Raw genomic sequence first — 22373 nt, forward strand, 5'->3', positions numbered from 1 at the left:
ATGCAAGATGCCTTGCACTGTGCCTCGCACATAGAAGTCATACAACAAATGAGAACCCCCTCCCTTTTCCCTGCAATTTATTTCTGTTAATGGCCCCTTCCCCTCCAACTTTCTCTTAGAGTGCTTTGAAATTTTAGCTGTGCAATTAGGTGTTTTATAACCTAGGTTAGATAAATATAGTCTTCTTTCTTGGGACTTCTGCACTAAAATATAGGGTTTTTAGGCAGTTTTCTGGTGGATACTGAGACCCCCAACAGATTTAGATCTGGCATGGAGAATCTATTTAAAGTAAAGATGCTTCTGCTTTAAGCATCTTCTTCAGAAGTGTTTTTTTTTTTAATTAATTAATTAATTAATTTATTTTTGGCTGCGTTGGGTCTTCGTTTCTGTGCGAGGGCTTTCTCTAGTTGTGGCAAGCGGGGGCCACTCTTCATCGCGGTGTGCGGGCCTCTCACTATCGCGGCCTCTCCTGTTGCGGAGCACAGGCTCCAGACGCGCAGGCTCAGTAGTTGTGGCTCATGGGCTCTAGAGCGCAGGCTCAGTAATTGTGGCTCACGGGCCTAGTTGCTCCGCGGCATGTGGGATCTTCCCAGACCAGGGCTCGAACCCGTGTCCCCTGCATTGGCAGGCAGATTCTCAACCATTGCGCCACCAGGGAAGCCCCCAGAGATGTTTTTTAAATGCATTAAGACTTGGGAGGACATACTCTATCCAGGTAAAAAGGGGCAGCTGGGAAATTGTCTTTTTCTGCTTTCCCTACGAAGAACAGTTTCCTCGAGTGCTCCAGCATGTTACTCTTAGCCCTGTCTTTTGGGAGGCCAGGCTGGGGTCAGTCTCTCCTGGATCTTGACACTGTCTGACCCTGAGTAGCATCAGGACTTGGTCTGGGGGCCTCACGAGTGCCTCTAACAGCCAGTTTTCTGGGTTCTCTTTAGGCCCGATCTGCTTCTCCAGATCAGCTCAGGAATGGCCTTGTCTTCTGTGTGTGGGAGCAGCTGTGTTAGGGTTCAGACCAAGAAGAACCTTCCCCGAGGAGTCGCACGTCCTGCTTTGGCTTTATTCCGACTCTGACATCTGTGCCTGGGTCTCGACTCTGTGGGGCTTGGGGGTACCTAGGATCTAGAAGAACATTATCTGTATGTGAAATATGAGCAGGAGGACTGTAGAGACTCAGCACAGCCCTCGAGGGCAGGGACCACGTCACTGTGTCCCTCACTGTGCCCAGTGCCCAGCACCAAGCCTGGTGCATAGAAAGGTTAGTAACTATTTATCCCATGAGTGAATGTGGCAATTTGTGGAGCCAGGATACAAAACTACTTTGCAAGTGTTGATTCGTTTTGCAAGGAAGGAAATGCAAGGACATTTTTGTTCTAAAAGGCATCTTGCAGGAATGATGGGAGAGCAGATGGCCCTCTCTTTCCCTCCCATACCTGAAGCTAGAGCTGCTTGTCCCCCAAGGCCTCATTTTTAGCCATGGGTTTTCACTCCTCCCCCATCCCCACAGATGACAGCATACTCACCACCCGTCATCACCCTGCAGTGTGGTGGTTGATGCCAGCTACATGTGTGCCTTTGGAAGGCTGCTGAAGGCACCCTGTCACTGCATTGCTTTGGACTGGAAGGTTAGAGTTCATTCCGATGGGTGAGATGCAGAGCTCCTTCAGTCGGGAAGGCTGGAGACTGGCTGGGCCACCTGAACTGAAGCAGGAGATGACGTGGTGACAGGGCCGTTGTCTGGCTGAATGATGCTCAGGAATTATCCGGCCCAGCGTGACACCCCGTGCAAAGGATGCTGAGTTGTTCTGTGTCTTCTTTACGACAGCTGTGTGTGTGGTGCAGAACAGGAAATCTGATCAGACGCCAGGAGATAAAGAAGCCCAGAGGAAGGCACCCTGCCCTCCCACTCCCAGCTAGGGCAAGTTTCTCCCAGTGCCTGGCACGGGTGGGCCTCTGGCTCTCAGGCTTTGATGATCCTGAGGTGACACCAGAGTTTGGGCTAGAGTTTTGAAGGCAACTTTGCTTAAGAGGCAGCCTTGGGTCAGTGGAGTTTTGTGTGTGCTTCCCTTTCAAACTTCCTTGAAGCAAGCATACTGTAGGAACCTTGGAAAACAAAGAAAAGTGCAAAGGAAAATACCAATCAAACACATCTATATTCCTACCATTCGGAGATAGCCACTGTTAACATTTTGGTGTATTTCCTTCTATCTTTTGTCCTCTCTCTTTCTCTGTCTCTCTCCCTCTCTCTCTCTGGAGTGGAAGGAAGATATACCTAAGTAAACATGTGTACATGTATGTATTATATATATGCATGTATGTATGTGTGTGTATATATACATGCACATTTATCTATCTCTCTAGTATTATCTATCTATCTGCACACACATATATATGTTTGATATTCTGCTTTGGTTTTATTTCACTTTATATTGTGAGCATTTCCTTGGCCTTGAGACCGCCCTCAGAGCCTGGATTAACAGTCTTTAGTGCGCAGTCTTTGTGGGCACTGTACCTCACAGCACAAAGGAGGAGTCCCATTCCCTGGGAGTGGGCGGGCTTGCTCTGTGGGCCCTGCAGGCTCTGCTGAGTAAATCTAGCCTGCCCCTTGCTGCCTCGTTTCCACAGCATTGCTTACCTGATGGGATCTGCTAAGTGCAAAGGTAGATGTCCTTTCAATCAGGTCACCTCATCCAACATTTGAGGGAGATCTGAACTTAAGGGTTATAAATGTCTGGACTAAAAGAAAAAGGTCCTCACAAGTCAAATACAAGTTTTTATCCTTAAAAAAAAAGACTTTCTCTGTGCCCGGGACCTAAAAGGGTTGGAAACTGGAAGAACCATTCTTTCTCTCTCTCTCTCAGGAATGGGCTTGTTTTGGATTTCCACTCACGACCATCCCTGCCTGTAGAATTTGACATGGTTTTATTGACTTTTCCTTGGCCCACTTTGGGCAGGATTTCTCTCCTGCCCAGAACAGCCTCAGACTTGTGTGAAGTAAGACGTGAGCCCGGGCTCTGGACAGCGGTAATTAATCCTTGTCTGAGCTACGCAGTGGGGATTTTCAGCTCGAGACAGTGTGACAGCATCAGGTTTAACGTGGCACATGGCAGTCCCGCATGGGCCCAGCTCTTTCTTCTCTTTTGTCTGTAAGTGACTTTAAAGGCATGGGGTGTGTGTGTCTATTCTTGTGTGTTTGGTGATCTGGAGCCCAGCATACTGCAGCAGGATCTCAAGATGACAGTGGAAAGAGCAATAAAAGGAAACACACAGTTTAAGCACACACAGCCCCGACATAATTCGATGACATAGCAAGACTGGGATTTCCTCTTCTGTTTGTTTTAGTCTGTACTTGCTCAGCTCTCATCCCCAGGGCTTAGTGCTGTAAGGGAGTGGATTTCCTCAAGTGCTGTGGATAAAACGTTTCTTCCTCTGTTATCTCCCTTGTCAATATAAATTGCTCCGCTGTGTAAGTAGAGACGAAGATGCGCCTGTGTGTATATGCCATAGTATCTGGCCCAAGCGAAATGGGCATTAAAATGACATTTTCCTCCGTGATAATCCCATGACATTGAAAGTATACCAGTTTCTCCATTTAGTTATCGTGGAGCCATGGAATAATTCCCAGGGGCTGGGAGGGTATAATACTCCTGCCTCTCCTTCCCGTTATGTTTAGACTTTGTGTGGAAGCCTTTTATCTTGGGTGGGCTGTGGTGAGGCTCTTGGGGGCCCTTTTGTGGTGATAAGGGGAGCAGTAAGTGGAAAAGGCTGGAGGACACACTGCAGAATAGGCAAGTGGACAAATATCTTCTAAGGGCAGAAAGCTAACAGCAGCAGCATCGAGAATCCCAAGTGGTGGATGGTGAGGGCTGGAGGTGGCCCTCGAGCAAGATGAGGAAGGGAACGCGGCCGAGACGAGAGTCTGTTTTTCAGGTTAAGGGGTTCAGTCCCCAAGGGGGCTCTGGGTCCTCTCCACCACACAGGATGCTGCGGGCTCTGGGTGCGAGGGGCGTGGACATGAAGCACGCTGGTTGGGGGTCACCTGCACAAGTCGCCCGTTGTCAGGGGGAGGGGACCAGGAGTGTCTGATCGTGACCTCTCTGGGTGCTGTGGGGTTCCCTAAACAGTGTCCATTCCCCTCCTTTGGGGAACGTTTTGTGGTGTTGAAGGACTTACAGCTGACAGCGCAGAGCAAATCCACAAGGAGAGGAAAACAGAGACTTCCAGAGTCATTGTTTTTGCGAGTAACTTAGCTCGCAGCTTTCTCCCCTAATGTTCTTGACCCTGCACTCTGGAACCAGAGGTGGTAGTTGCGCCCCACAAAAGATTACTTGCTAAGGGCTCTTAGTAAGTGTGTGAGTGTGTGCACACACATGTGCGTGTGTCCGTACAGTGGACACATTCAGGTCTTAGCTCACGAACAGGTTCAGCTGACCAGCCCTTTCATTTGGGGGACTATCCAACTCCCACCCCTCTGTTCTGGGCTGCGTGTTAGTCACTTTATTTTAGCCACATAACGAGTTACTGAGGCATTTTGTTGAGCAGCCTGGGAGCCTGACAACCGTATCCAATGTTGCCATTTTGGAAAATGGATTTCTGGATGCTCAACTGGCCTTTGCAAATTCTCCTTAAGTTCAGGCTGCATGTTTTGACTTCTGCAGCCTGCTAAGTGGGCCTGCACTCCTGCTAGCATCTTTCTTGGAACTGGTATTTCCAGGTCTCTTCTGTCTGTTGAGGACAAAATGGTGCCACATTGACCTTTACTTCCAAATTGCAGTGACTACAAGACCCTCATCTACTCAAATGGCAGTTCCTCTCAGTCCCTTCTTTGGGGTGCTTTACATAATTCCACAAACTAGTCATAATTTTACCCTTTGCCCAAAGGAACCTCATTGCTGACAATGCCCATCATGAGAACACCCGAGTCTGTGCCAGTGAAACTATCCCCAGCTGCTGCCAAAGCTGTTGATTCAGTTGCCAGAGCAGGGCTGGGTTTCAGGCAGAGATGGGGAAAGGTCCTGCCTCATTTCTGTGTCTCTTTGTCACCTAGGCCCTGAAATAGCTCTGTGTATGCCTAGAATCTCTCAAAGTGATACTGTACCTCTTGAACACCCTTTTCAGATTCTGCACCTCCTACTTTTCCCAGAATCTCACCAAGCCTCCTGTGAAAACAATTCTGTTTGGGGACCTTGTCCTTCCAGCCAGAGGGTCTCAGTCACTGCCCAGCACCCAGCTGGATCAGGACCAACCCCAATCATCTCCCACCACAGTCATTACCCCCAATCCTGACCGATCTCCTTACTCATTCCCCTAGTTATAAAACAAATGTCACACATCACAAGGCATAAAATGCTACTAGTGAGGGTGGGACCGAGTATGGTGGGGCAGGGCCAGGATGTGCAGGAGTCGTGTCTGGGCCCCATTGCCACTAGCCAGGATGTTCAGTGATGTGTGAGATAGTTCCGTTCTTAGTAATACCCACTGGAAACTTGAAGCATGTCCCTGGGCAGAGCCTGTGGGAGTGTCCAAGGATAACCTCGTAAGGAGCCACTAGCCTTGGTGGAATAAATTGCTCTTGCCAGGTAGAGAGAGAGTGCTAATTTAGCAAACGCTGACTGCCAGACGTGTGTGTCATTGGGGTGAATTGGCGCTTAGGACAAAACAGGTACTTAAGAACACCTTCGCTGTCCTCTTTGCTTTGCATCCCAAGTCTGAGTTCTCTCTTGTAATCCACCATCTCCTGGATGCACCCTGAGTACAAGACCACTTTGTTGTTCCTCGTTAATACCATCAACGTAACCTTTATTTATTTCCGGGGCTAATGGGCTGAGAGAACTGAAAAAAAAAACCTGGGTCCTGGAGAGCCCTCTGTTTATTTGATTTGGAGAGCAAGGTGTTTTTATTTACACTGGTGGCAGAATTTGAGGGATGGGCGAGTGACTTTCTCTATGCCCTCGCTTCCTGAGTTCCATTGGCTAGAATTTAGTGACCGGGGTCTTGCAAGCAGGAAACAAAAATAAATGCTTTGTGCCTCTGATCAGAAGACTTGTCGCCCTGTCGGTGATCCAGGAGGGCTAAAACCTAAACGGTTTTTAAGCTAAGGGATTCCACTCGTTCAAAGAAATATTTTCATCTCTACCTGTTCTCCGAGTCTCCTTCTTCCTTGCCGACACGCATGCTTGTGGCATCCCCCTGCCCACCACCCCCCGCCTTTCCCTTCCTAGCCTCGCGGAAGTCCCTCCGGGCTCTGATGGAGAGCACAGACCGTCTCCACCGGGCAGCAATCCTACTCCCCACAGACAGCTATTTGGTTCTTGGTGCTTTTATCTCATCCAGTTGTCTCACTCAGCCACTTCCTTGGCTCATGTATGCCCCCTCTTCTCGAAATTCCTCCTGCCTTTATGTTCAGCTGTAGTAACCCCCTAATCAGTCTCTCTGTTGTCTTTCACATCCCTGCCAGAGGTTTCTAAAGCTCACGTCTGATCTTGTCTTTTACTTTTTTCACTGGCTTCCAATTCTTTAAGGAAAAAAAAGACAAATGGGAGTTTTAAGACCCTCCATGATCTCACCCCGAACCTGGCCCTAAAGCCTTATGTCTTCCATAAATGGTCATTTCAAAACTACCTTTTGAATTTGGTTCTTTACTTTTGTGTACCTGTTGCTGTTGCTTAGAATGCCCTTAACAACCCTTCCTGCTTGTCGAAATCCTTTACCACCCAGTCACGGCCCCTTTTCTGAGAAATCCTCCTGCATCCTTGAGGTCTGCATTAACCTCTCACTCTGACCCCTCAGAACATGGGGCCCGCTGCTCTGTCCCCAACACTCAGCATAGGTGCTCAGTTATTCTTTGCTGAATGGATGCCTCTTTTTCCTTCCTCTCCTCTCCTCTCCTCTCTCTCTTAAAGAGTTAGCCATCTCACATCTTGGACTTCCTGGCATCCCATTTTCAAATAGTCTATCCTTTTGTCTGTTTGTGACTTAGGCTTTGCTTCCTGCTTGCTGGTTTTGAAAATGATGTCCTGATGGAGTTAGCTGTACACATGTCCATCTTGGCAACTGGATCAACTTTTGGGGGCAGGACCTTTGTTCTTGTTTATTTTCATAACCCCCAATGCACCTAGCCTGATGCCTGGTCATTGAAGGGGGTGGGAAGAGAAATCTCCAGAAACCTCTTTGTGTGCCTATGGGAGGTCTGATGTTTTTCTTTAGTTTTGTGCTTTTCTCTTTTTTTGTTTATTGAGATAGGATTTATACGCAGTACACTTCACCTTTTTTAGGTGTACACTTTGATGGTTTTTAACAAATTTATGTAGTTGCATCACCACCACCGTAATCAAGATAGAGACTACTTCCACCTCTCCCATTCTCTCATACTCCTCCCCCTACCTCCAATCCCCGGCCATCACAGATCTGATTTCTATCCGTATAGTTTTGCCTTTTCCAGAATGTCACATAAATGGACTCAGACAGTATGTAGCTTTCTGAGTCTGGCTCCTTTCACTTGGAAGAATGCTTCATTTTTTGGAAATCTGATGACCTGGGCCCTAACCCACACTTGATCTGTGCCCGCCTTTCTAATAGGCTGGCATGGAGCATGGTTTGGGGGTGTGGACGGGGGCTGTGTGAGTTAGAAGCTTTACCTTTGCAGCCTTGTTAGTGCCTCTTTCGATCCAGGGTCCCAGCTGCTATGTCCAACCCACTGACCCTCCCCCACCCCTCCCCCACAATGACACCTGGTGTAAGACAGCCTTGTCCCCTGGGTCCTGCTCCATCATCCCTGTACCGTGGGGGGCGCAGTGGAGGAGGGAAACTGGGTGGACAGGCTGGGGTGACCACGAAATTCCTCCCTTGGGTAGGGGATGGGGCTGGGGTGACAGGGGTCAGGCCTCTCCTGGCTAAAGCAACAGAAGTGGTTCCAGCTGCCAAACAGCTGGAGGGGGACGTCTGCTTTCCCTCAGCAGCGTGAAAAGCCCTTTAATCGGGCGTGCTGTTGTCAGGCCTCGCTCGTGGAGGTGTGGAGAAGAAGAGCAGACGCCGCCGACACTGCAGACCTCCCCTTCCCTTTGACCTCCCTTATCTCCCCTCCTCCATCTCCGGGAGCCCCACTCTGAGGCCGGCCCTGATCGAGGCCCTCCTTTGCACCTGTGTAAATGCAGTGGCTCTGGGGTCAGGGAAGGGTGAGAGCGAGCTGGCAGAGATGGGGATGTGGATTTTCAGGGCAGATGATGGATTAGATAGAGGGTGGCTGAGTGATGTTCTCATGTGAAACGGCTCCTGGTTCCCAAAGACGCGGACCTCGGAGAAAAAGGCCAAAGTCTGGTTGTGAGGATGGTGAGTCCGGTGACGGGAGGCGGAAGGTGGCTGATTGGAGAGTGAGCGGCCGAGGTGCAGCTAGACGTCTGGAATGTGGTTCTCGACTTTTTGTTCCAGGCACTGCTATTCCCCGTTTCAAGAGCAGATTTACCTCCCAGAAATGCTATTTAGTGCCTGAGTTCTAAAAACTTGAGCTGGACTTGGACTTACAAACATAACGGGGAATAAAAGAATCCCTCCTTGAGGAAAGCTCCCTTTGCTTGCCGGGTTCTCCTCCTCTCCTGTCCGCCGGAGGGGCCGCCGCCAAGACCCCAGCCGCTGATGCCAGAGCTAACAACAGACCGCCCCCAGCACCACCCTCCGGGGCTCAGCGCTCGCCATCCGGCCTTGAAGGAGGCAGTGAGGTGTAGCAGAAAGAATCTGGGCCACTGAGTCAGACTTAGAGGCGTGTTCTACCACTTACTAGCTCAACCTGGCCGAGCCTCAGTTTACTCTTCATTCATTCGATCAATAATATTTATTGCATCTATTGGGCGAGGCCCCTGCTGGGCACTGGGGATCTAGCAGGGTGACACCCAGCAGACTGTGGTTCCTGCCTGCAGGGAGCTTTCAGCTTAGTGGGGAGGAGGGGCAAGAAACATATAATTAAATAGTTGGTTATTTAATTACAATTGTGACCCAGGCCACAGTGGAAAGTGCAGGGTGTGTGGAGGCTTATCACAGGGTCCTGACTTTCCAAGGGAAGTCAAATGCCCTGAGGAAGGAGCATTTGCAGTGAGATTGGAAGGATGAATTGGAGTTTATGAGGTGGAAGCACAGTCCAGGGAAAAGGGCCCACACGTGCCAAGTCCCGAGGCAGGAAGGAACAGCACAAGGGGGCCAAGGATTTCTACCCAGTTTGGGGCGCTGGCACTGGGGGCCTTGACCGTGCCTGTTACCTACTCAGCAGGCACACGGGTAGGGCTCCTTCTCCTTCTCTTCCTTCCAAGTAGACATTAGCAGATTAGGTTGGGACACTCACCACTATTTACAACATTGATTTTATGGAAAAAATAAATTCAGGGTGTCAAAAACATGATTTATAAATGAATCTGGCTGTTGTTCTTACTCAAGTACACGCATATGGTGGCTCAGAAAAACCAGAGTGCTAATCACACTGGCTGTTAAATTGTCAGTTTCCTGCCTTAACATAACTCATTTCAGGCTTAGCAACCTTGGGCATCTCAGATGACTGCCAGACTTATGGGTGACATGACTTATCTGCAGGGTGGTAGAAAGCCGTCCAAGGCTTTGTGAGGAAAATTCTCAGGCTAAGGCCGGTTTCACTGGGAATGAATTCTAGGGACAATTACTGATGATATCTTATGATGATACTGTGGGTATATGGATACTGTCTCAGCTGCTCAGCTACGTTCTCTTCAGTGACTCAGGGATGTTTTTTTCCTTTCCTTAAATTCAAGGGGAAAATCCAATGGTTAATGTATGGATTTCTTTATCTGATAGATTTTTCTTAAAAGAAAAAAAAAAAAGGAACCAACAGCTTCCATTATTCTATGCATTTGAGAGCGTTAAGCTTTTGGTGGTGGTTGGACAAAGAGTATCTCTTTTTATAGTAAGTAATAGAAAAAGGATATCTTTTAGGTAAGGTTTGATATTCACCCATTCATTCTTCAAACATGTATTGAACAACTGCATTGGATCAGGCACTGGGTTAGGCCCTGTGTATATAAAGAAGAATAAGACACAGTCTTTTCTAGACATGTACATACATAAATGATAATGAAGTATATCAAGGGTTTTGATAGACATATGAACACAAGGCAGCAGGAGCGCCAAGGAAGTTCACAGTAGTGTTTAAAACATGAAAGCATTTTCTTCTTAGGATGATGACTTCAGTGGCGGTGTGAAATTGGAACTTGGGAGAAAGTTTGGTGGCAAAAAGTCAAACATCTATACAAGAGATTTAGGATTGAAAGAAGTCATCGTGGATAAAAGAAGAAAACCCGCTGGAGAGAGAGGCCCAGCCGGCTCCCTGCCACTTCAGCCGCTCCAACTAGGCACCAGTGCGTGAAGTCACAGTGTATGTTCCAGCCCCAGCCAAGCTCCCAGCTGAATGCAGCCTGTGTGTTGTCTCAGCTGAAACCATGTGGAGCAGAAGAACCTCCCAGCTGAGCCCAGCCAACCCATAGAATTGAGAGAAATGATGAATAGTTTGAAGCCACTAAGTCTGGGGGTGGTTTGTTTTCCAGCAATTGATGAGTGAAACAAAAAAGTTAAAAGTGAGTAGCCAAAGCTGTGTTACAAATGAATTTATTTGAAAAAACCTCAAATTATTTGAGTTTGGCCTGTGAGTTTTAGTCTGATATCATAAAGGGGAATGCCACTTGCTCCTCCAACTTGTGGACATCACACTTCCAAACCATTGCCCTGGCTGTAGAGTACAGTTCCTGCCCCCTGTTCTATACCTGGGAAAAATATAGATATAGGCATGTTTCCAGCAAGATGCCTTTTTAGAATTTTAGATGCTGGTGAAATCAGCATGGTACAGGTGGAAGTTAAGGCTGTGAAACCAACCCCCTATTATAAAGAATTGAACATCTCCTCCCAGATGGAACCTTAGGCTGCCTCTGTTGTTCCCTCAGTTGTCATGGAAACTTGGCGGTCTGTCAAACCTAACACAGCTTGTGGTACTGGAGTGGTCGCCCTGAGCAAAAGCTGTGGCAGGGTTTACATTCTACTCTTCTGGATACTGAGGGCAAGGAGCAGCGTGTGTGCATTTCAGACAGAAGGGACTGTTGGTCTAACATTGATTTCATTTACTCATCTCGTCTGGTGAACACAGCCCCCATCGGCAGCTTACTTTTCCAATAGGAAGGATGGATTGTTTTTATGTATTTCAAGTGCTTGTCCTACTTTACAAATGTGAGCAGAACACAAAATGCTGTGTGTTTGCTTTGGAATCGCTCACTCCCCAAGGAGAGAGGGAGGGAGTAGGAGCCGTTTGTAAATGCACAATTGTCCCAGCCCCTTTTGTTTGGTTTCTGTATTACACAATCATACTTAACATAATTATTTTGTTTTTGTTGTCTTTTGGTGAGGAAGAAGGAAGGGAATGGATGTGAGGATTTTTATGAAAATACTATTTCCTCCCCAGAGGGAAATGGTTTAGTGTTTGCCTCGTCAGGGAGACAGCTTGCCTCTGCCCAACACCAAAAATTTCCACCAACCCTGGTTGCTCTTAAGCCCACAACAGACTTCTGTGGCCCGGGGGTTCAGTTCCAGCAGGGTGACTCAGACTCTTCAAGCTTTGTCTGTGGGCCGAGAGAACTGACCCAGCCACCGGAGGTCCTGGGGACTTGCAGCCAGTCCCTCTTGTCTCCTTCAGAAGAGAAGAAAAATCTGCCTTTGTGACTGCAGATGGACTGTGTTGAACTCCTGGGATGTTCTGCTGTTGAAACCCATAATAATGAATTCATGATTTCATGTCCAGTTTCCAAATGCAGATATTATTTCAGGATCTGCTTCTTGGTCCAGTCCGTCGTAGCTTGGCTCAACTAGGAGAAACTCCAGTGAGGGTGAGCCATTCTCTACCCACCCCCCCACCCCTCCCCACAATAGCTGTGCTCTTGAATCTGGCAACCACTAGCCACATATGGTTATGCAAAGTTAAGTTAACTAAAATTAAATGCAACTAAAGATTTAGTTCTTCAGTTGCATCAGCTACGATTTCGTGCTTCATAGCCACACGTGGCTTGTGGCTTCCACATTGGATGGCACAGATATAGAACATGTCCATCATTGCAGAAAGTTCTTTTGGACTCTGTGGCTTTGTAGCATTGCAGAGTCCCAAGAATGAAATCTTGTCTTGGTCCTGTGGTATCCTGTTCCCTTGCTGCACGATCAGTGTCAGGTTGCTTGTTCTCCACCCTAGAGTGCAAGCTCGTTGAGGGCAGGACTATGCTGGTTGTGTTCTGCTTCCCATGCCTCGCAGTGCAGGGGGCATCATAGTGCTTGCTTGCTAAGTATAAAAGTGGATCAGTGGATGGCTGAACAAGCAGTGTTTGTGGACCCAGGTAATGCCCTAGGGTCCCTGGAGGTTTGGGTGAACATATTAGGGCATAGTCATTCTGTTATTCCAAGATATGGAAGCAACCTAAGTGTCCATCAATGGATTAATGGACAAAGAAGATGTGGTATATATACATATATATAATGGAATACTCCTCAGCCATAAAAAAGAATGAAATGTTGCCACTTGCAACAGCATGGATGGACTTGGAGGGTATTACACTTAGTGAAGTAAGTCAGGCAGAGAAAGACAAATACTGTATGACATCACTTATATGTGGAATCTAAAAAATACAACAGACTAGTGAATATAACAAAAAAGAACCAGACTCACAGATATAGAGAACAAACTAGTGGTTACCAGTGGGGAGAGGGAAGGGGATAGGGGTAAGATAGGGGTAAAGGATTAATAGGTAAAAACAGCTATGTATAAAATAATTAAGCTGTACAATATAACCTTATAAATAAGGCTATATTGTACAGCACAGGGAATATAGACAATATTTTATAATAACTATAAATGGAGTATAATCTTTAAAAATTGTGTATCACTGATTGTACACCAGAAGCTTATTCAAAATGGTAAATCAACTATACCTCAATAAAAAAAAAAAACTCCATTTTATAGAACTCATTGTCTTTTTTGATTCCTAAAATAGGTAAAAATGAGTCACCACAGATGATTGGAGATGGTCTTTAGCAATGGTCCTGGACTGTTTCAGAACTTTTTCACTTGGCCTTGGGGGCCAGTCATTTCTAGATGGACCCTTTTGGGAGCTCGTCTGAAGCCCGGAAGGATCTCCGTGTGTGGGGACAGGTGGGGCTTCTTCTGAAGTTGCCTTTAACCTGTCTGTCTCCAGGCAGTGTTCCCCTGGTTGTGAAGCTGGTCTCTGGCAGAGCTGCCATGGCATCTCTGTTGGCCCAGGGCAAACCATTTCCAAACCAAATTCATGGCCTGTTCTTCAACACCACGGGGATGCCTGCAGCTCCCCTCTCCCATGAGCTGCGAAGAGACAACAGGGCAACCTCTTTGAGTTTGAAAAGAAACTGTGTCTTCCTCAATTCCTCTTTTTTGAAGGTGAACAAGGCTGTATGAGGAGCTTCTCACAGTAGGTTTAAAGTGCCTGGAGGGCAGGGCTGTCTTATCTGGATCTTCAGCAGTTGGTGTCTCACGTGGAATAGGCTCTTGGTAAACAGTTTTTGACTTGGGAATCCAGTTGTTTGTTTGTTTGTTTGTTTTTCCACTATAGTTTATTACAAGGTATTAAATATAGTTCCCTGTGCTATACAGTAGGACCTTGTTTTTTTACTTTTTATATAGTAGTTCGTATCTGCTAACCCCAAACTGAATCCGATTTTGCAGTTGGGTCAGAGTTTCTGTTTGCAGTGTTACTCTGTAATAACTCAAGGCAGCTCGCTGTGGCGGTTAGAAGCGTGGCTCTGGAGCCAGGCCCTGGGTGTCGAGTTCAGCATTGACGCACACTCAACGTACCCTGCCTCATAGGGCTATTGTGAAGGTTAAATTAGCTAACGTATCGTAAGTGATGTATAATTATCAGCACTTATTATTATCCCTCTTCAGACTTAAGGTCTGGCAACCACATCCCTCTGTGACCAAGGACGAGTTCCTTGATTTTCCCAGGTGTTAGAAGATACGGATATTTCTCTCCTTGTGTGATCGTGAGAACAAAAGGCATGCTGTTCCCTGGCTCCTGGGGATTGACATGGCAAAATAACTAACCAATAGGTCTTAAAAGCAGGGTCTTACTTCATGTAAGTAGCCCTGACTTCCATGGACCAGGAGAGAGTAGCGTGACAGCAGTGTCTCGATCTGCTCTTGGACAGCTTTGAGGCTACTGGTTGGCCTGCAAGCCAGGGTATGAGAACACTGATCCCACCCTCTGGCCGGCGTCTGCTGCTCACCAGGCAGAACTACAGAGCCAGGTCTGGCTGCATTTCTAGGCTGCAGACAGATTAAGAATGAGTCTGAGGGAAGAAGAGAGACTTCTAGCCCAGCTTTGCTGGTTGCAGCCACCTGGGTCCTGTGCCCATCCAGGTGCCCACAGCCAGGGCTTCCAAGCCTGCGTCATTCAGCTGGACCTTTGGGTCCCAAGTTTTCCCTGGTGCCCAGTGGGTCAGAGGCTTGGAGGGTTGTAGTGGCAGAGGGGCCCGGGGTGGGGATGGAGAGAGAAGAGACCCACCTCTCAGCCTCGGAGATAACTTATGTTCTGAAGTGGAGCTAGGGCAAGAAGCTGTGGCCCACCTCTGCCCACCGTGTAATGTGGGAGGGAGGGGGAAAGCTTAGAAAGGGGGATGGGGGTGAGGTAGGGGAGTGGCCCAGTGATCCCCGGTGGTGGCAGGAGCCTGGGAGACCAGGCCTGTCACATCACACCAGCTGGTTTGGAGGTAATGCTGTGTGGGAAAGGCTGCTGCAGGGATGCGTTCATCCCACAAATAATCAAGTGCCCCAGCATTGGGCTGGATGCTGGAGATGTATTCACAGACAGAAGAGACAGAATCCTTGTCTTCTTGGAGCTCAGAGTGGGGGATTCCATTGCTAATCAAATCACACAAATCAATTCATCATCAAACTGTGTTAAGAGCCCTGAAGGAAAAGTGTGGGGTGAGAGGTTATTAGAGGGGGACCTGTCCTGAGCTGTGAGAGTCAGGGAGAACCTCCCAGATGAACCCAAATCTGAGTAGGGGTGGGAGGAAAGGGAGAAGGAACAGTGTGTCTAAAGGCCCAGGGGTAGGAGCAAATGTAGCCCATTTGGGAACTGGAAAGTAGGCCAGTGTGCCCGACCAGCAGCAAGCAAGGCGGGGACAGAGCAGGAAGAGCTGAGGCCAGAGAAGGGGCCCCAGTGTCAGATCTGCCAGGCTAGGAGACCATGTGAAAGTCCCCAGGGACAGAGGGGCACCACTCAAGGGTTCTAAGCAGGGGCAGCCTGAGGGAAGTTGATCCTGTGCAGGGGTGAGGTGTGGATTGTATTGTCCAGTTATTGTTTTCCAGCTGTATTCTGCAGTTGTTAACAGGGGTTCACTGGGAAAGGGGTTCATGGGCAAATAAGTTTGGGAGACACATAATCATATATGCTCTTGATCTGGTTATCTATTGCTGTGTAACAAACCACTTGAAACTTAATGGCTTGCTGTACACCTGAAACATTGTAAATCAACTGTACTTCAATAGAAAAAAATTGTTTTAGTTTAATGGCTTAAAACAACAACTTATTAACTCTCACAGTTCTGGCGAGTTGACTGGGCTCAGCTGGGTGGGTCTTGCTCAGGGTGTCTCAAGCAGTTACTCCTTTTCATCTCTGTTAGTTGCAGTCAGATGATTGCTGAGGTTAGACTCATCTGAAGGCTTCCTCACTCACATGTCTCTGTGCCCGTGTTGGTTGGGCATTTCTCTCTCCACTTGGTTTCGCCTCATGTTAGCTTGGGCTTCCTCCTAGCATGGCAGTCTCAGTGTTGTTGGGCTTCTTACATGGTGGCTGGTTTCCCCCAGAGTGAGTGTTGCAAGAGGCCCAGGAAGAAACTGCAAGGCTTCATGTAACCTTGCTCAAAAGTCCCAAAACATCACTGCCACAGCATTTTATTGGTCAAGCAAGTTACTGAGGCTGGCCCAGATTCAAAGGAGGAGAATTAGACTCCACAGCTCGACAGGAAGAGTAGCAAATACTTTGCAGCTACCTATCTTTAATCTGCTATACCTCTTGGAGATTCATAATGCATAGGAATGTACCAAAGGTGTCTGGGAAGTCCTGCAGCAAAGAAAACTGTTTAACTCAGCATTTCACAATCTGATGATGATGATATATTATATCAGGAAATTCCTTTCTCATAGAAAATTGCTTAACTTGTATTCTGCCAGAGCGCAGTGGGCAGAATGGAAAGGTGATAGATTTGGGGGCTCAGTACTACTTTCTAATCAATAAAACTTTCCAAAGATGGAAAGTAGAGATTGCTAGTGAGTTCCTGGTTTGGGGAGGTACGCAAATAGGGCCAAGGGCAGAGACCATCAGCGTGGACCGGGAGACCAACTGTCCCAATGGTGAAAGCTTGGATTTGACCTCTGACCAATTTAGGTTCAAATTCACCACTTAGAGCTGTGTAAAACCGGGCAAGTTACCTCTCTCTGGTCTTCAGTTTCCTTCTCTACAAAATAGGTGGTTCCTATTTCATAGGGTTTTGAGGATTAATGAGATCCTGTATGTGAATTACTGAGCACAGGATGCCTTCCTTGGTTAGAATTTGTGGCTGCTTAGTTTCCTACCACTTCTAGGGTTTAATAACTTTGGGTTTATTCTGGACTTGCTTCCCAAGGGCAAACTAGTATTTTAAGTCATGGACTCATCCTTACTTTTCTTGCAAAAGTAACCTCTGTACCCTTTCACTTTTTTTCCAACCTAGTTTCTCATAAGTGACCGTGACCCTCAGTGCAACCTCCACTGCTCCAGGACTCAACCCAAACCTATCTGTGCCTCTGACGGCAGGTCCTACGAGTCCATGTGTGAGTACCAGCGAGCCAAGTGCCGAGACCCAGCCCTGGGTGTGGTACATCGAGGTAGATGCAAAGGTGAGTGTGCACGTGCCCAGCAGAGGAGAGATACCTGAGCACCACGCTCCCTGCACGGGGCGCTCCCTGCACGGGGCGCTCCCCATAGGGAGAGCTCAGAATGAGTCTGTTCATTTCACTTGCCAACCTCTCCCCATGTCCTTTCCACCAGGCAATGTGGGAAGGAGGACTGGCCCAGTGAAGGATGAGTACTTTTCTGGCTTTTAAACACCGCCACCAGGGCTTAGAGAGATGTGCTGCTATTTGGCTAGTGCTTTTAATTTTTATTATTATTATTTTTTTTGTAGAGGTGCTTAAAATGGCAAGACATTATGGCTGGCTCCTAAATAGGGATTCCACATTGTTGGCCAACAGACATATTTTGTTTGGTCTGCTCGCATGTTTAAAAATATTTAAAACATTTGAGACAGCATTTAAAAATTGGGAAATTCAACATGAAAGTCTGGATTTTTGTACTTCCCATAAAAAATTGGAAGCTCTGGTGACGTTACGTCTGAGTTCCCTCCTTCAAGGCAAACATGTGGCTGGAGCTGAGTAGTAGCTACCTCCTTTAAAGGGGAGCCCGTTTTCCAGTTTGCCACAGTCCTCAGCACTCCCTATGGTGTTGCCAAGCTGAATGCCATTCTTCACATGCCCAGTCCCTTCTCTAATTTATATCACTTTCCTACGCCCTGTAGGTATTTGAGTTTGTGACCCCTGGACTGATCAGAGCTATAATAGGAATTGTGGGAGGCTAAGCCAGCTGCCCTAGAATTCTGATTTCCCAAAGAAAGTGCTTGCAGTCCTTGAACTACAAAACATTTTTGAGACTCCTTGGGCTTGCGTGTTTTTGAATAAACCTAGTGAAAAATAATAGAAGTAGAACATTTTTCTCCCTAGGAGGGCCTGGGGATACTTGGGAGAAAAAGAATAAACAGACCTTGGTATAAATATGACCCCCCCCACCCTACTTTTCTAAGAATGCCACTAAGAGGAAGGTGAGGCCACGTGGCACTCACCAGCCCCTGCCCTTGTGCCCTTGGAACAACCAGCTGGCTGTGTGTGGGCCCCCCGCACGGCAGAGTGCTTTTCCCCCAGCATTTCTAGAACCAGCAGCCGCTTTGTCCATGGCTCCTGTGTGGGATCCAAGTGAATCTCAAATGCACTCCTCCCTCTTTTAGACGCTGGCCAGAGCAAGTGTCGCCTGGAGCGGGCTCAGGCCCTCGAGCAAGCCAAGAAGCCCCAGGAGGCGGTGTTTGTCCCCGAGTGCAGCGAGGATGGCTCCTTTACCCAGGTAGGCCTTGGCCACGTCTCTCAGGCCTGGGTCCTGGGCTGAGGCTTGGGGGAAGGGCCTGGGAGCAGGAGGGCCCTGAGAGCCTCGCTTTCTGGAAACAGCTGAGGACTCTCTGACACCCTCCATGTTGCTTTCTGGGGCCGGCGTCCCCCTCCTGGGCCCCATGCCATCCCTTGCCAGCTGGCAGTGGGTCCTGAAAGGCTCATGCAGGTACGAGCCAGGAAACTGGCATTGCTTGATCCCCATCCTCCCTGCTGGCTGTCTTCATTTTTCTCTTCTGTCAAATATAGACTGATTATTTTTTCTTATCCTCACCAGTTTCCATGGGCAACCTCCGTATTCCCTTCACTGTTTATTGCTACCCCTTCTATATGCCCCTCCTTCCCGCCCCCAAACCTCTAACCAAGCTCTGCTCCCTTTGAGTGTAAAATGTCTGGGGTTTGTGGAGTGTGAGTGCATGTGTGGGTGTGTGGTATCTGTGTGTCTGTGTGTGTGTTGTGTGGTTTCTGTGTGTGTGTGTAGGGGGTTGCCTGTGTGTGTGGGTATCTGTGCGTGCGTATGGTGTATGTGTGTGTTATTGTGTGCATGTGTGTGTGTTGTGTGGCTTCCGTGTGTGTGTGAGGGTTGTCTGTGTGTGTGTTGTGTGGTATCTGTGCATGTGTGTGTGTTGTGTGGTTTCCGTGTGTGGGCGGGGTTGTCTGTGTATGTGGGTGCCTGTGTATGTGTGTGTGGTGTATGCGTGTGATGTGTGGTATGTGGTATCTGTGTGCATGTGTGGTGTCTGCATGTGCGTGCATGTACGCTTGTGTGTGCATGCACTCAGATTCTAAAATTTCCTTTCAGGCAGTCCTACCTCTGATCCTGTATGATCTGCTGGCTAGAGCTTGTGTAAGAGTAATGCTGGCTATGTTGAAGTTGGCACAGACTGAAACATGGGCAGCATGGGACAAAGGGGTGGTAAAGCTTTCAGGCTGCAGGTGGGGACACAGTCTAGGGGCGGAGGTGGCTCTAAGGAAGTGGGGAGGACCACTGGACAAGGGTGGGTCAGCACTTGCTTGGGACGGGCCTGGTGCCGAGACTCCCTCTGCGGAGTGGAGTGGCATCCGGATACTACCTGCGGGCTGGAAGCAGGGGCCGCAGGACCTTCACAGCTTCCCAGGAATCCTGAGTCTTGGGGCGAAGGCTGTAGGCTGGCCTCTGGTCCGCTGGGTTTCAGGTTTCATTTCGGGGCTGGGCCCAGGGGATTGCTGATTTCAGACCGAGGGCAGGTGGAGGTGGAAATGGGAGGGGTGGTGAGGTCGGGAATGGGACTCCGTATTTTTTAAAGTTTCCCCGCTGATTCAAGTGTTCAGCCAGTTAGCCATAAAAAGAAACGAAACTGAGTTATTTGTAGTGAGGTGGATGGACCTAGAGTCTGTCATACAGAGTGAAGTAAGTCAGAAAGAGAAAAACAAATACCATATGCTAACACATATATATGGAATCTAAGAAAAAAAATAAGGTCATGAAGAACCTAGGGGCAGGACGGGAATAAAGACGCAGACCTACTAGAGGAATGGACTTGAGGACACGGGGAGGGGGAAGGGTAAGCTGGGACAAAGTGAGAGAGTGGCATGGACATATATACACTACCAAACATAAAATAGATAGCTAGTGGGAAGCAGCCGCATAGCACAGGGAGATCAGCTCAGTGCTTTGTGATGACCTAGAGGGATGGGATAGGGAGGGTGGGAGGGAGGGAGATGCAAGAGGGAGGAGATATGGGAACATGTGTATATGTATAGCTGATTCACTTTGTTATAAAGCAGAAACTAACACACCATTGTAAAGCAATTATGCTCCAATAAAGATGTTAAAAAATAATAATAATCCATAAATAAAATTAAAAGACAACCAATAAAGTAGAGTTTTAAAAAAGAAAAAAAAAAAAAAGTGTTCAGCCAGGATCGAGAACCACCGGGTTAAGCTGACCTTGGCTGCCCACCCTGTGAGAGGTGCTTTTATTCATTTTCTCACTTAAGTCTCACCACAAGCCTGCCAGGTAGGTGTTAGTGTCCTCATTTACAGAAGATGCGACCACAGCGGGACGCAGAGTGGCCCGGGAGCTGGGAGTCCAGCTCAGATCGCTCCAGCTCCAAAGCCCTCAATACTCTTGCTGTTCTGTCAACTGGCAGCTTTAAAGGAGGCTCTGAGTGCTCGCTTCGGCAGCACGTGTACTAAAATTGGAACGATACAGAGAAGATGAGCGTGGCCAGGCGTGACATGCAAATTCGTGAAGCGTCCCATATTTTATCGTGACTTCACCCCATCTCAAAATTCTCCCAGAAATGTGACTCTTTAATGTGTAGCTATCATAATACATAAAATAAACGTATGGTGCAAAATTTTAGATGAAATTTATAAAAATATTAAAATTCATATCTATATACGAAACAAATATGTACTACAATTCCATTCTGAGAGGTTTAATCAAGTTCTCTCCTTTCACTTGAATATTATACTGTTTTGTTTCTTTTCTATAGACATAAAAATGCCTATTGAAAAAAAAAATAAAGGAGGCTCTGAGGTGGAGACTAGAGGAAGGCAGTCTAGTGCGGTAGACCAGGCATGAATCCACCCACCACCTCAGGCGCGTCGCTGAACTTCCCTGGGTCGCGGTATCCTTATGTGAAAAATGGAGACTTTGATCTCCATTATCGTTCTATGTGGTAATAATTATTATTATATAATACGTGTTACATGTTACTATTATTATTACTATTATTGAGTATTACTGTAGCTTACCTCATGGGGTTGTGATGAGGATTAAATGAGTTAACACATGTAAAATCTTTGGAACACATAAATACTATATGGATATCTGTCATTACCATCATCATTATCCCCATTTCTACTCTGGCTCTACTGCTCAAATCTTCCCAAGATGTTACAGATGATGTCGCCTAAGGAAAAGAAAATCTTTTGTTGAACCTTCCCCCCCATCAATTCTTTATCATTTTTTCTAGTGAAAAGAGTGCAGGTGATCTTTGTGCTGAGAATTCATGTGTGCGGGAGAAAATCAAACCCCTCACAGCTGAGTTTGGGGCTGAGACGGGGGTAAATAAGGAGGAGGCGGAATCCTTTCTCCCCCCTTTCTCTAGACCTCTGTAATTCTGAGTGCGTTACTTATGAGAACGGTTGACCCCTGCCCTCCTGGTTCTGAAGCGTTTGCTGCCTCGTGACAGACAGCCGCTGGCCAGCTTTTGTTTCGCGGAGGCCAGGCTGGACCAGGTGGTGTTTGCCGGGGAGGGGAACGTCCAGATTAGTCCAGGCAGAATTGCTAAGTGAGGGGGCCCCTAAAGTGCAGCAAAGGGTGGCTAGACAGCGAAGAGCCCCCTCCTGGGTTTGACACACTAGGCACTGCCATGTGTCCGCGGGCTCGAGGCTGGCTCACCCCGGTGGGCACCTAAGCAGCCAGACAGCTGGTCAGTCCCCGTTACAGGGATTGAAGTGGATGTGCCTTTTCCCTTGATCAAAGGCACTGCAATAACGTCACATAATGAGGCTGCCTCTTTGAGTGTGCTTCAATTGTACTGACAGGCTGCCAAAAGGCTAGGAGAAAAAAAATGCTTTTCTCCCTCCTCCAACCTCCACTGTCTCTTAGGTGGACTTCTTTGTTTTTGTTTCTTTTTCAAGACCAAAACCCAGAGAGCAGATACATTGTTTTAATATTGTTTAAAACAGAGGAATATTTAAACGCTGTTTAAAACAGAGAGAATATTGACATGCGTGCATCCTGGTGTTAATAACATATTTTAGTCCTGTGAATTATTACTCAGTAACATCCTCTTGAAGTTTATGGAGGGAGTGAGGGGACCCTAATGGGACTGGGTTTGTCTGGCATGGGACACGGCTTGGGACCACATGACTGGGTTGGCTTTAATGGGGTTCATGTGGGATGCAATGGTCTCCGTTCTCTAATTTGTTTTCCCTTGACCGCTTCCCTCGATAACCCCCCAACCCAACTCACACAGCAGAGTGATAAACATTACAACATTAGGTTTTTAAAAACCTTGATATCTAGTCCACATCTCAGACCATTAAATCAAATTCTGGGAGAGGCACCCAGACATCGTTATTATTTCAAGCTCCCAGGTGATGCCAGGG

At 47.6% G+C, this 22373-nt stretch overlaps 1 protein-coding gene and 1 pseudogene across 4 annotated transcripts in view; both read left to right on the forward strand.

The window, feature by feature from the left end:
* Positions 1-22373, forward strand: part of SMOC1 (SPARC related modular calcium binding 1) — a 152919-nt gene that overhangs the window by 47736 nt on the left and 82810 nt on the right. For all 4 annotated transcript variants that reach the window (XM_059915768.1, XM_059915765.1, XM_059915766.1 and 1 more), the window contains exons 2-3: positions 16789-16954; positions 18115-18227. In XM_059915768.1, the coding sequence (XP_059771751.1) occupies positions 16789-16954; positions 18115-18227 (279 nt within the window). The remainder of the gene's footprint in view (positions 1-16788; positions 16955-18114; positions 18228-22373) is intronic.
* On the forward strand, positions 20420-20519 carry LOC132361335 (U6 spliceosomal RNA; annotated as a pseudogene).

The sequence above is a fragment of the Balaenoptera ricei genome, chromosome 2 (genome assembly GCF_028023285.1).
Source record: "Balaenoptera ricei isolate mBalRic1 chromosome 2, mBalRic1.hap2, whole genome shotgun sequence".
Lineage (NCBI taxonomy): Eukaryota > Metazoa > Chordata > Mammalia > Artiodactyla > Balaenopteridae > Balaenoptera > Balaenoptera ricei.